Raw genomic sequence first — 12136 nt, 5'->3', positions numbered from 1 at the left:
AAGGACGTTATTCTTGTTACTAACAGATTCTCTCTGGCGGGGTAGGGAGTTTGTTGGTTGGGTTTTTTTTTACCTGCATTAAATGATATATTTGCTCTACAATTTGGACTGTATAAGAATGTTACAAGTTTGTGAGGAGTAGTAGCAGGACTAGATTTCTTGTAGATGAGCTGCAGGTATGAAATCAGACTTCCTAGAAATGTACATGTGAGCTAAAGTGAATATTTGGGAATGGATCTGTAGCAGTGTATATCAGCATACCTCCACTGATGTCAGTGGAGTTGTATTTTTTATATGTATGTAAAGTGGCCTATAATCATGGTAGTTACACAATCAAGATGTATAATCCTAATGCAAGCATTCCATTCTGCCCACTCACATCCAGAACTGCTCTGTATGTGTGTACAGGCCAACACATATGTAGGGGAATGAAATTGTATAAAACCTGAGCACACAGTCTGTTACGTTAAAATATTTGTATTGCTGTAAAAACAAGTTTTGCCTTGTGAGAAGATTATTCTGGAGGGTCTCAGCGCTTGGCCTTTTGTATTTCTAATTTATATTGCTTATTAATATAAAATTATAATATATTGCAGAATTAGTGTCATTGCATTATATAACCAATGCATTTGTACGTTGGTATACAATGAAAAATAATTTGCATAAGATTCCGTGTTAGTTACTCTCAGGATGATAGAGGTTCTTTGTCATTTTATTTGTAACAACCTCTCTAATTTGCTCAAGTGCTTTCAAAAGTGACTTCTCAAGAAACATAAACTTTGAATGACCTTAATCAGGTCACCTCTGTGTTTCAGACAAAGGATTCTTTGACCGTACCTCCACTGTTCTAATCCTTTTAGTTGTATTCATCTGGGCCACTCCTGGGCATGTAGCTCCAGCCAAATATTTGTAATCTTTTAAACTTCCCTTGTTCTGGGCAAAGCAGGCACACTCCCACATGTCATCCTGTCCTCTCAAGATCTGCATTGCAATTGATTTCTTTTCGGTTATATTGTCAATTTTGGTCAGTTATTTTCTCAAAAGGAGTACCGTAGTTGTTCAAGTGGACTACTAAATTTTTTCACAATCCTAACCATCATTTTAGGTGTCATCCTTTGCAGGTGTAAGTCTGTGCAGCAACTGTGGAAATGCTTGACTTCCTTTAAGATACCCAGCTCCCTACGAACAAGTGACAGTGTCTGTGATAACATCTTAAGCAGTTAGTGAAGTAGGTTAAAATTCAAATTCTTCCCGTAAATAATGAAGAGCTGGGAAGATGGAAAAAATCCCTAAACACAAATCAAATAATTGTGAAATATAATGAAATCTGAGGTAGCTGTTCTGGCCTGTGATATCAGTTGCTGTACTGTCCAAGCTGTGCATGTCATTAGAGCAACTGAACACTATAATGGAAATGGTGGCTTTTCCATAGATGATAGCTGAGATTAACCTCTGTAGTAACTTAGAGCAGATGGTGTAGTGACCCTTTCTGCTGGAGGCAGGGGACAGTCTGCACAGTAGCATTCCTTGAAGGCCCAACATATCAGGCTGTACCTTCCTTATGGTTGGACTCGATGATCCTGAAGATCTTTTCCAACCTAAGTGATTCTGTGATTCTTACAAAGGTATTTTTTCCCTGAATTCTCAAGTCTTAATAGCTTTCCTGATTCTCAGATTGATAGAAAATTGGGGATACACCAGTGTGTGCTATTTGTTTGTAATTTTCTATGGTATTAGAGGTGGTGCACCATACTGGAGTGGATTCACACTCATGCCCTGTTGGTCTCATTCTACTTCTGGTAGTGTGATTGGGCCTTTTTATTTCCCTCACTGCAACGGGAAAACATGATGTAACAGGGATTTATTCTAGCTTGCAAGTGACCTATACTAGACCTCCTAGTATTTAATAAGACCGGTGGAGTGAGACCAGTATGAACAAGAATGGTAATAGAAACCCCTCTTACTGCTTCAGAAGTTTTTGCATTAGTAAGGGCTATAAATACAAATATTTGCAGAGTACAAGCTATTCTTCTGTTGACTGCTACGTTTTTATCTGCAGGTATCATGGCAATCCTCTTCTCTGGCATCGTGATGTCTCACTATACACACCATAACTTGTCCCCAGTTACACAGATTTTAATGCAGCAGACACTGAGAACTGTTGCTTTCATGTGTGGTAGGTGCTACCTAGTATTAATATATAATATTAATAGTTTAAAATGTTATTTGCCTGAAATGGTGATTCTGGTGGGAGCAGCAGAGGTGTGAATTTTCTTCGAGCCATTTGTATTGTCAGTAATATATACCTTTAAGAGAAGAATTCCTCATATTGGAGGCTGGAATGCAGTCAAAAGTCACCTTTCCTGCCATACTGGATAAAACATACAGTAAATCTCTCTCCCATCCTGTAGGCTCCTGCTAAGATGTTCCACAAGATTGATAACCGAGTAGAGATCTCTGACTCCTATTAGACTCTGGTCTATTTTTAGTTTTAGGAGATGGATTTTTAGTGGTATTTTTTTAAATGGTTTTGGATATAAAAAGCTATTTGCAAAAACAATAGCTTCACAAATTGAGAAGTTTTTGGAAGTAGTGATACAAGGAGCTCAGAGTCCCATAGTCTTTCCATTTCCTTTTACAAGCCAAACTTTTGAAGAAATTACATACTTCTGTATTACAAATATATCCCTGATTTTTTGGGGATGACATGAAAGTGTTGGGTATTGTTTGCAGGAAGATACATTTGGAACATGGTCAGGGAGTGGCCTTGCTGCAAACTAAACTTAACCATGATCATTACCTGAGCACCAGTAGCTCGTCAGGATTTGGTCTTCATCTATGATAAATGCCAAAAAAGCACATCTTCATTCAGGTAACTGTAAAGGAGTTATTTAAGATACTGGTGCAATTTTGTACACGTTTGCAGCAGGTTTTCAACATGCAGATATAAGTATCCAGTACCCAAAGCCTGACCAAACAATGTCCAGTGCTGCAGTAACTCAGGTATTGCTACTGGGTCCAAAACCATCCTGTTTTTAACTGCCTTTATGGTAAGGAATGTACCTTGCTAGGACAGCAGTGAACTGGTGAAACATTTTGACTCTTCAGTTCTCTGATGGTGATGGGCTGGTGCTGTGGAAATAAAACGTTTGGATTGCTGTAGTCATTGGGGATTGGTGGTACTATTTCAGATTTGCCAGCATCACTTCTAGAGGTCATTAGAACATACAAGGGTAGTTAGATCATCCAGTTTAGTATTTTATTACAAAGCAAGCTATGAACTGCTGCTCTTTATAAGAATTTAATGAATTGAATACTTTGTAATAGTGCTCAACTTGCAGTATATGAGATTATGCCTGACATATCAGTTTCATATAGAATCTGATTCAAAGCTATGGAAGTGGTTAGTTGCTCCTGTAGTTTGTCCTATACTACATTATACATTAAATATTCCTCAGTCGGGACAAAGTTTTGCTAGCTTTGTTCATACTCATGAGTAATTTACAGCCTAGGCATTCAGAATAAGGTGCTGTCCACTGATAGCGAGAGTGGAAGAATCTGGCCTTTTGCATAATAGCTTTGTGCCTATTTTGTGCATTCAAAAGTCAGGAAATATTATGTACTGCATGTAATAAGTTATAATAGGAGAAGAAAAGGTTTTATAGAACTGTTTATTTAAAATGTGATTTCTCTTTTTCAGAAACATGTGTTTTTGCATTTCTTGGCCTGTCAATTTTTAGTTTTCCTCACAAGTTTGAAATGTCCTTTGTCATCTGGTGCATAGTAGGTATTTACTTTCTTACATACTTGTTTAGGTGCGGTTTTGGTATTGGGAAGGAGGGAAACACCTTTCAGTTAAAATATTTTAGAACGGTTATGTTTTATAGGTTTTTATGAAAATACTTTTATATTTTTATATATTGGACAAAGTTAACTCTCACCAATAGCATGAAATTTTTATTCTTGTTCCCAGCACTTTGGTGTACAAATACATCAGTGTTCTTTAAGGAATTCCAGTTTGCTGTTATTTTGAAGCCCTTCTGTGTAACATTATTAAAAACAAGGAAAAGAGCCTTGCTTGTTTTGACCCTATTAGATTTATTAAAATAAAAGAAATCTCGAAACATGTTGAGATAATTATACACGCCACATTATTCTAGAAGTTACTTTGCTAGAAAACAATGCTGAGTTTTCATGTATCTTTAGCTTCATATAAACAATTTATATGAATGAGCAGTTCATAGAAGCTACAGTGCAAACTCGTATCAAACTCTGCTCTGTTTCATCTCCCCAGGACTAAAGCTTTTGAGTCTCTCTCTCCTATATCATTGCAGTTTGTTTACACAAAGCAATTTAGCCCATACATCACTTTTTCGCTCTGAGCTCACCTTCTTCAGAGGAAGTCCTTACTCAAACCTTCTCCAATGTGTATTCACTCTTTGCCTCCATTCTTAATTCTTTTTTCTTTCATTCTGTATTTCACTGTAGCTTTATGTAATGGCACTTTGAATTACATTTCACATGGGGTTACCCTATAATTGTTTAATATAGACATAAAAAGTATGCTCAAAGTATGAGTCAAAAGAGGGAAATGTAATCCATTTCCAGTTGTGTACAGCAATGTATACTAATACATTTTAGTCCGTGGTTCAAGGGAAGAATTATCTACAGTGTACAGATAGTGCTATCAGCATGGGGAACTGCTCTCACTGCTTTACACCCAACTTCCTTATCTAATACATATCTAAGGTGTGACACTTCCTTCTATGTAGCATTGCCCTCACAGGTCTAATGCAAATTGTGTAATTTTGGGGTGATTCATAAAGGAAAACAGCACAGCCCTTCAAGGATCCTGCTGACTAATTCTAGGATATTTACCTTATCAAGGTCTGTTTGTGGTGGAGCTTAAAAGCAATGCCATTGTGAAAACTTTTGTTTTTCTGAGTTAAAAGTTTTCACTGTATTCGTTAATGTGTGCCATTAAATCAATAGTACTGGTTTTGCTCCCCCCCAGAATGTTGCTTCAGTGTATGGTATATTTTATAACCATACAGAGGGAAGTGTTGAGGAACCAATTTACATGCTATTTGTTTGGCTTCTGGCCTTTTTCTCTGAGGAACTGGTCCATGGGGAGACCACAGAAATATCTTATTGCCTCTTAGCTGCTGCGCCAAGGGAATGATTAAAGGAGCTGAACTGACTGAACTGAGGAGAGCTTTTACCCAAAGTAATTCTTGGTCTCCCTGGAGTGCCTCTTGGGTTTCATTTATATATTTTAAGTAGTGTCTGGTCTCTGTCAGTGACAAGTCTGGTTTAGTTTCAGTTAATCAGACAAAATGTTTCAAAAAGTTAAATTCCACACTGACCTATGCTGAGAGATTTCTTTGTGTTAGTTTAGCAGCACACCTACTTGTAGGACTTGTGAGTGAGAAGAGTGTGTTCATCTTACCCTGTACAAACCAGATGCAACTGCAGCCTGCATGAGCATAACACATCAAATGATCTTTTGCTTTTATTTCTGTTTTTCAGGTGCTTGTTCTGTTTGGTAGAGCAGTGAATATTTTCCCACTTTCTTACCTACTCAACTTTTTCCGTGATCATAAAATCACCCCCAAAATGATGTTTATCATGTGGTTTAGTGGTAAGTTAAAGCTCAAAGTATGGAGAACTGGAAAAAGTGTTTTAGTTTTTTCATTGTGTGGTCTACTCTTGGAAGAACTGGTTTTCCATCTGTGGAGCAAAACTCAACTGAACATTTGCACAAACCCAAGTGCAATAGATATGTTCTCTTTCCCTTGAGAACTTTGCAGTGGTAATGCCCACTAAAGCTTTTCTGCAAAGAGTCTACTTTTCTTTCTAGGTCTAGCAACTTCACAAGTTGAACAACAGTATCTGAAGAGCTCAGATTCATTTTAGGTGGTAACCAAATGAGAGATAAATGGACATGGTATAGGATTGTAAAAATCTTTTAAAGATGGAGAAATTCCTGTTGAGTCATCAGGGTGCTGAAGACCAATGTAGCTGTTGATTCTCTTCATTAATTTACTGTTCTCTCTGATAAGGTTTACGTGGTGCAATTCCTTATGCCCTCAGCCTCCACTTGGGCTTGGAACCAATAGAGAAGCGACAGCTCATTGGGACAACAACAATCATCATAGTACTCTTCACAATTTTGCTGCTGGGAGGAGGAACCATGCCTCTCATCAGACTGATTGACATTGAAGACTCCAAAGCACGCAAGAGGAACAAGAAGGACATTAATCTTAGCAAGACAGAGAAGATGGTTTGTTTAGATTTTTTTATTCAGAGGATCACGGTTTTGTTTGGGGCAGGGGGAGTAATTTTTACATTTTCCAAGACTAGTATGTTATTTTTTACTAAAAAGTTATTTTTACTAAAAAGTGAAATGAAATCAATGAAAAAATCCAAAGTGGTAGGAAAAAGCCAAGCAATATAATTTTAAAATATCCCAAAGACAGAACTTGGTTAGTGTTCACACAGAATAACTGGACAAAGGGAGGAGAAATAGTCTCTTAACTTAATCTAATTATAAATTGATCCATACAAATTAAAGTAAACCCTGCAAAAGCATAAAGCAGATGATACAGGATTGAGTCATATAGAGAGGGAAAGTAGCTAGTACGGTGTGAGTCATGAATTAATCATAAAAGGCAGATGGATGAGAATTATTTTGAAAAAGTCAAAGCAAAGGCCATGAGAAGGTGGTAACAACAGCACCCCTCTGACTGGGTTTTATTTTAAAGCAATTTCTGGCTAAGTAAGAACACTGAAGAAAACTAACAGCCAGGCTGAAATCTCATGTGCAAGAGGCTGGAGTACATAAAGTATCCCAGTATTTGCCTGTTTTTCCCTAAACCATTGAGCAATACATGTGGAGTACTGTTCTGTAGGATCTGAAAAACAGCTCCTCATGGAGTGAGGTGAAAAAACTTGCAGTCTTCAGAATTATCCTACTCTGTCCACGCAGGGAGGTGTGTATAGGAAGAGCACAAGGACAGGGTGTGTTGCAATACAGGGCTTGTTTTCAGTGAGATGATGACATTAGTGTTACTTGCTGGATAAAATCATTGTCCAGCTCACAAGAGAAAAACTGCACACTAGAACCATTCTCAGCGATAGTAACACTACAAAATATGGAACATTTGAGGTCTTTTACCTTTCAGCATAAAAATGGAAGCTACTTGGCTCTGGGAATCAACACCTGGACAGATTCATACAGCTGCAAGCCCTGGCAGGCTGGAGTGGTAGTTTCTATATTGTTGCAGTATGGGAATTGTCTGTTAGAAGGGACTGCAGAGAGCAGGGGGCTGAAGCAAGCTGCAGAGATGCCTGCCACATTTCTCAGGTTATTCTAATATTTGTGATCTCTCTAGGGAAATACCATAGAATCTGAACATTTATCAGAGCTCACAGAGGAGGAATATGAAGCCCAATACATAAAACGCCAGGACCTCAAAGGGTTTATGTGGTTTGATGCCAAGTATTTGAATCCCTTCTTCACCAGAAGACTCACACAAGAAGTAAGTCTTTCTTATTTTCTTGAGGAAAAGAAACCATGGTAGAGGTGATTGTTATTTCACGCTGTACCATTCAAGGCTCAGAGTGTAGCCATGGAACTGCTACATTAGGAAGAGTGAGCCATCTCATATAATACTTGTGCATATGTAGAGCAGCTGTAATGAAAAGCTGCACTGCAAAATTGCAGGTTGAATTAAATGAGCATCTCTCAGGGCTACCACAATTAAACTTTAAAAGGTGTATGGATTTATTGAACTTGCCTTTAATCTTGCAGAGTACCATGAAGAGTATCAGGAATTACTACTGTTGCTAGAAAAAGCTGCCACCCCTCATGCAGAGTTTTTACAGTGCTATCACACAAAGTTCCTGCCTTTTAAGTACATGGTCCTGTGAATTCTGGACCTGCCATTTTTCTGCAGAGTGCAGTTTTTATCTTGGAAATATGCACCAGCACTGTAACTTTCACTTTCAAGACTTCTTCACTGGGGGACCAAGACTTTGAAGCTGTAAATGCAAAATGACACCTGACTGAACATGTGACTTTACACTGAGTGGCTCCAAGAGGTGAAAATACTATGCCATTTTCACTCCCATGCCTCAGAAACCTGAGACTCCTTAACCTCATAATTCACTGTTTTACCAGTTTGCCATAGAATTAAGCATTTTTGCTGTGGGGTTGATAGTTTTGTGTAAATTGTGCACATTCCATCTTCCTAGCCTGCACAAATGTACTGTTTCTCTTCTTTTGTGCTTTTTTTTCAAAAGAATGCTTTCAGCACTTTCCAACAAAAGCTAAAGGCCTTTTTTCCAAAACCAGACAGAAATCAAGAAACCAGAGTAAGCATCTGATTCGTAGTTGGTAGCCAGAAGCATCGACTGCCATCCAGACTGCAACCAAAGACTAGAAGAAGTATTATGCGATTCACCAAAGCAGGCCACAAGCTTCCCACTGTCCCTGGGAAGGCATAGAGAGGATTCAAAGCCAGACAGCATTAGGATTACTGAAACCCGGAGAGCAGGACTGTCTAGAAAATACCTGTCATTGAAAATGCCATCCATGGAAATAATTACTGACTGAACACTTTATAAATACTTTCTGGTAGGAAACAGAATTGCTTTGTGTGCTTAGAGACGAGGAGAGGATTATTTCCTAGGGAATATGTTAAACTAGTATTTCTCTTTTCCTGTAATGCAAGTGGTGGTGTAGCTAAGTAACAAACTGTTCTGGTTTGCTCTTGCCTTAGGACTTGCATAATGGGCGCATACAGATGAAAACCCTCACAAACAAATGGTATGAAGAGGTACGACAAGGACCCTCAGGATCTGAAGATGATGAGCAAGAGCTGCTATAGCAGACCTGGGCAGGAGCGCAGTGAATTTATCATTGGAACATTAGAAAGGGGATTTAAGTATCAGGAGTCTGACTGCACAAAACCTGGAAAGCTAAGAATGACTTTTCTGATTTCAGACACGTCTTGTGCTACATGTTTAGGTATAAAACCACAGATCTGCTGTGCTTGATAGTTACGAGTCAGCAATGGAAGCCCCTAAGTGTCAGACACTGGACTGAATGAAGAACATTTTGTTCAGGCTTTACAGCATAGCAGGTTTTCATATTGAAGAGCAAAAACACCTGCCACGAAATTATGACATTGTTTAATGGGGGTTCTTCTTTCTATTTTCAAATCTGCTGTAAACATGCTGAAGTACAGAGCCATTGTGTGACTCTGCAAAACAGAATGAATTGCACTTTACTTTTTTTTTTTTTTAAATATATATATATATGTATTCATTCACAGCATGGGAAGGCTTGACAGTTTATACTGTGAACTTGTTTCAGCACTAGTAAGGGAATCTGACTGGAATAAATGTATAATTTATGGGATTTGCACATTATGAATCCAGAAAAGATGCATACCTTGACAAAAAGCAGATGTTGCACATCCAAGGAAGCACTCCTGAAAACTGGTGGGTTTGTCTTTTTAAGAAATTCTTGATTTCTATTTTATGGGATTTTTTTTTTTATACTGAGGTATCTAATCCACAGTACTTATAGCATGGTTTGGTCGAGTGGGGGATTGTGTGACACAGTACAGAACTGCATTTGAAATTCTAGTTTTAATGTTTTTTCTTTGGCTAAAGCCAGTTGCAGTTGGGTTTCTGTAATTGGCAATTGCTCTTTGCTGGCGCTTTGGCTTCAAATCTTAGAAAACAGCAGCTTTTGTTTTGCCTAATTCATGAAGTGTCCCTAACACTCCAGAATTCACTAGTGGAATTTTTAAGTTCTAGTAGAAGCAAAAGCAGTGTGTACATCAGGAAGAAGAGTCTACAAAATCTAATCTGGTTACAGAAGGGTTAATATTGCACATTGCTGAAGCAGCCTCAGATGGAAAGTGCCAAACAGCTTTCATTAAGCTGTCCTGTTTATTAATAGGATTTTTCTCTTCTCCTTACACTGTTTCAAAATCAGCATTATCATTTCACTTCATTATCTACATGGCCTAGTCAGTTTGCTCAAAACTGCATACACCTAAACTAAACAAACATGCGGTGTTTGTTACATTTTTGCCATGGTTACACATGCAGCAGTTTGCTCTTGCTGCCAACCCTAATTCCTCATTAATCATTTGCATATTCACTTGAAATGTGGATTGTAGTTCTGCACGTAAATCAGACATGCAAGTGCACATGCTTGTTTCTGAAAGTGTGAGACATATTTTTGGTCTGGTTTTGCTACTAAGGTTTTTAATCTGCTTACCTGCTGGGAGGAATAAAGTTTAAGAATGTGTTTAGAATCGTGAACCTGTGTTGTCTGAGCAGTTTCTCCAAAATAACGCAGCTTGCTGCAGGATTCCCTTCTCCTCTTTTTCCCCCTCCCTGTTAGTTCATAGAGCTTCTCTCTGCTACTCCCAGAGCTGAAATGCACCCAGGAGGGATCCTGAATGAGGCATGAACTCAGCTTCTGGTGCTGACCAGAAAGCAATCGGTGCTTGCTTTATCCTTAGGAGAGGACTTGTGTAAAAATGAGACTCTTTTCTTCACCATTATAGACAATGATAGACTTAATTACATTTTAGTTGCCCATCCATTTTACTGGGTTTCTTAACTTGAACATTTTAAGCTGGCTGGAAGGTTTCTGGATGCTTCTCTTGTTACTGGAAGGTGTACATTGATCCAGATGCTATTACACCTGGCTTAGTATTATGCGACAGTCGTGCTGAAATACAAAATAGCCTCTTATTTCTATTGTTAATTCCAGTGGAATATGTCACCTGCGGAATACAGAGGTCTGTACCACTAGATCAGCTCTTTGGTAACTTCATCAAGGTAAATTGATCGTTTCCTGCCCTCTGCTGGCAATTAGTGATAGCGCTCTGAAAGCTAATGAGCCATTTGCTGGGAATAATTTTACACATGAAATCGAAGCAATTAACTGATATAGCTAGAACTAATGAAATCACTTCGAAGCAATTAAATTGAAAAAAATTTGGATGGTTTAATTTAAAAACAACCATTCTAAAGCTTAAGAAAATATTACATTTGTCAAAACTTGAAATTAAAACAGCTTTGTTCTCCCTCAAAATATGCATTAACTTCCTTATTTTGGAACCAATAGAAAAGTTTTTACCACTACTTCAGTAACCAATTTTCATATTAATTTATCAATACAATGACTTTTCTGTGACAGTCATTTCACAGTTTGGATTTCTTCACTTAATAAGCTTAGAAAAGAAAAATTACCTGTCTGTTGACTTGCTTTGCACTGCTGCCAGCTCATGTGCCTGCTCCGTGCCTCAGTTTCCCCACTAGCCAAAAACTCCCTTGCAAAGCCACCTCTGAGCTGCTTGGTTTTTGGGGCTGCTAAAACTACACTCAGACTGGCCATCTTGACAGCAGCCCTGTGCCAGGTGGCGCCCAGCCCTGCTCAGCCGAGGAGAACTCCCAGGTCTCACCCCTGAGACATGACGGAGCACGCGATGGGGCTCCAGCATGTCCTTCCTGCAGACACACCACCACTCCATCACCACTCCTGTCCCCCACAGGGACATGTCTGGGGGCACCCTGCGTCCTGAGACGGCAGTATGACAGTCACAGATGAGATGATTATTACCACAGGGTCTGGTTTACATCCAACCTGCACCATCTTTGAGCCCTACGTCTGCCCTGGGTGCCCAAGAGCCGGACCCCAGCCCCAGCTTGCTCATGACTCACCAGCCAAATGCGAGCAAACACCTCCAGCTTTCCTGCCTTGGTTTCACCATGATAATGTTATTTTTAACACAACCACTCCAAGAGACAGTCATTTATTTTAAACATTAAAGCACCTACGGGCTGTTTCTACAGCCTAATCTAAAAGCTGCCATAAAAGGACAGAAAGCAGTACTCATTATCTGCTGTTCAGGAGCTTAACTTTTGGAAAGAAAGACTGGGTCTCTGAGCTTTGCTTGTTAAACACCCTTCACCTTTTCCCAGTGACTGTGCAGCCTGTAGGTGAGGTCACCCAACCCGCAGACAATGTTTCCACCCATGGGGCTGCATTTAAAGGTCAGTGGCACAGACTGTGGCTGAGGACTGCCCAACCTTCAAGAAGAACGGG

The 12136-nt window shown here is 39.1% G+C and overlaps 1 protein-coding gene across 1 annotated transcript in view; it reads left to right on the top strand.

The window, feature by feature from the left end:
- Positions 1 to 10341, top strand: part of SLC9A8 (solute carrier family 9 member A8) — a 30639-nt gene extending 20298 nt beyond the window's left edge. The window contains exons 10-15 of the mRNA XM_026861964.1: positions 2060 to 2176; positions 3701 to 3783; positions 5530 to 5641; positions 6063 to 6283; positions 7395 to 7541; positions 8784 to 10341. Coding sequence (XP_026717765.1) covers positions 2060 to 2176; positions 3701 to 3783; positions 5530 to 5641; positions 6063 to 6283; positions 7395 to 7541; positions 8784 to 8891 — 788 coding nt within the window. The 3' untranslated portion in view covers positions 8892 to 10341. The remainder of the gene's footprint in view (positions 1 to 2059; positions 2177 to 3700; positions 3784 to 5529; positions 5642 to 6062; positions 6284 to 7394; positions 7542 to 8783) is intronic.
- Positions 10342 to 12136: the final 1795 nt, after the last annotated feature.

Source organism: Athene cunicularia, assembly GCF_003259725.1.
Source record: "Athene cunicularia isolate RWA chromosome 20 unlocalized genomic scaffold, athCun1 chr20_part1, whole genome shotgun sequence".
Classification (NCBI taxonomy): domain Eukaryota; kingdom Metazoa; phylum Chordata; class Aves; order Strigiformes; family Strigidae; genus Athene; species Athene cunicularia.
Note: the sequence above shows the minus strand (reverse complement) of the source record. Positions and strands in the feature narration are given on the sequence as shown.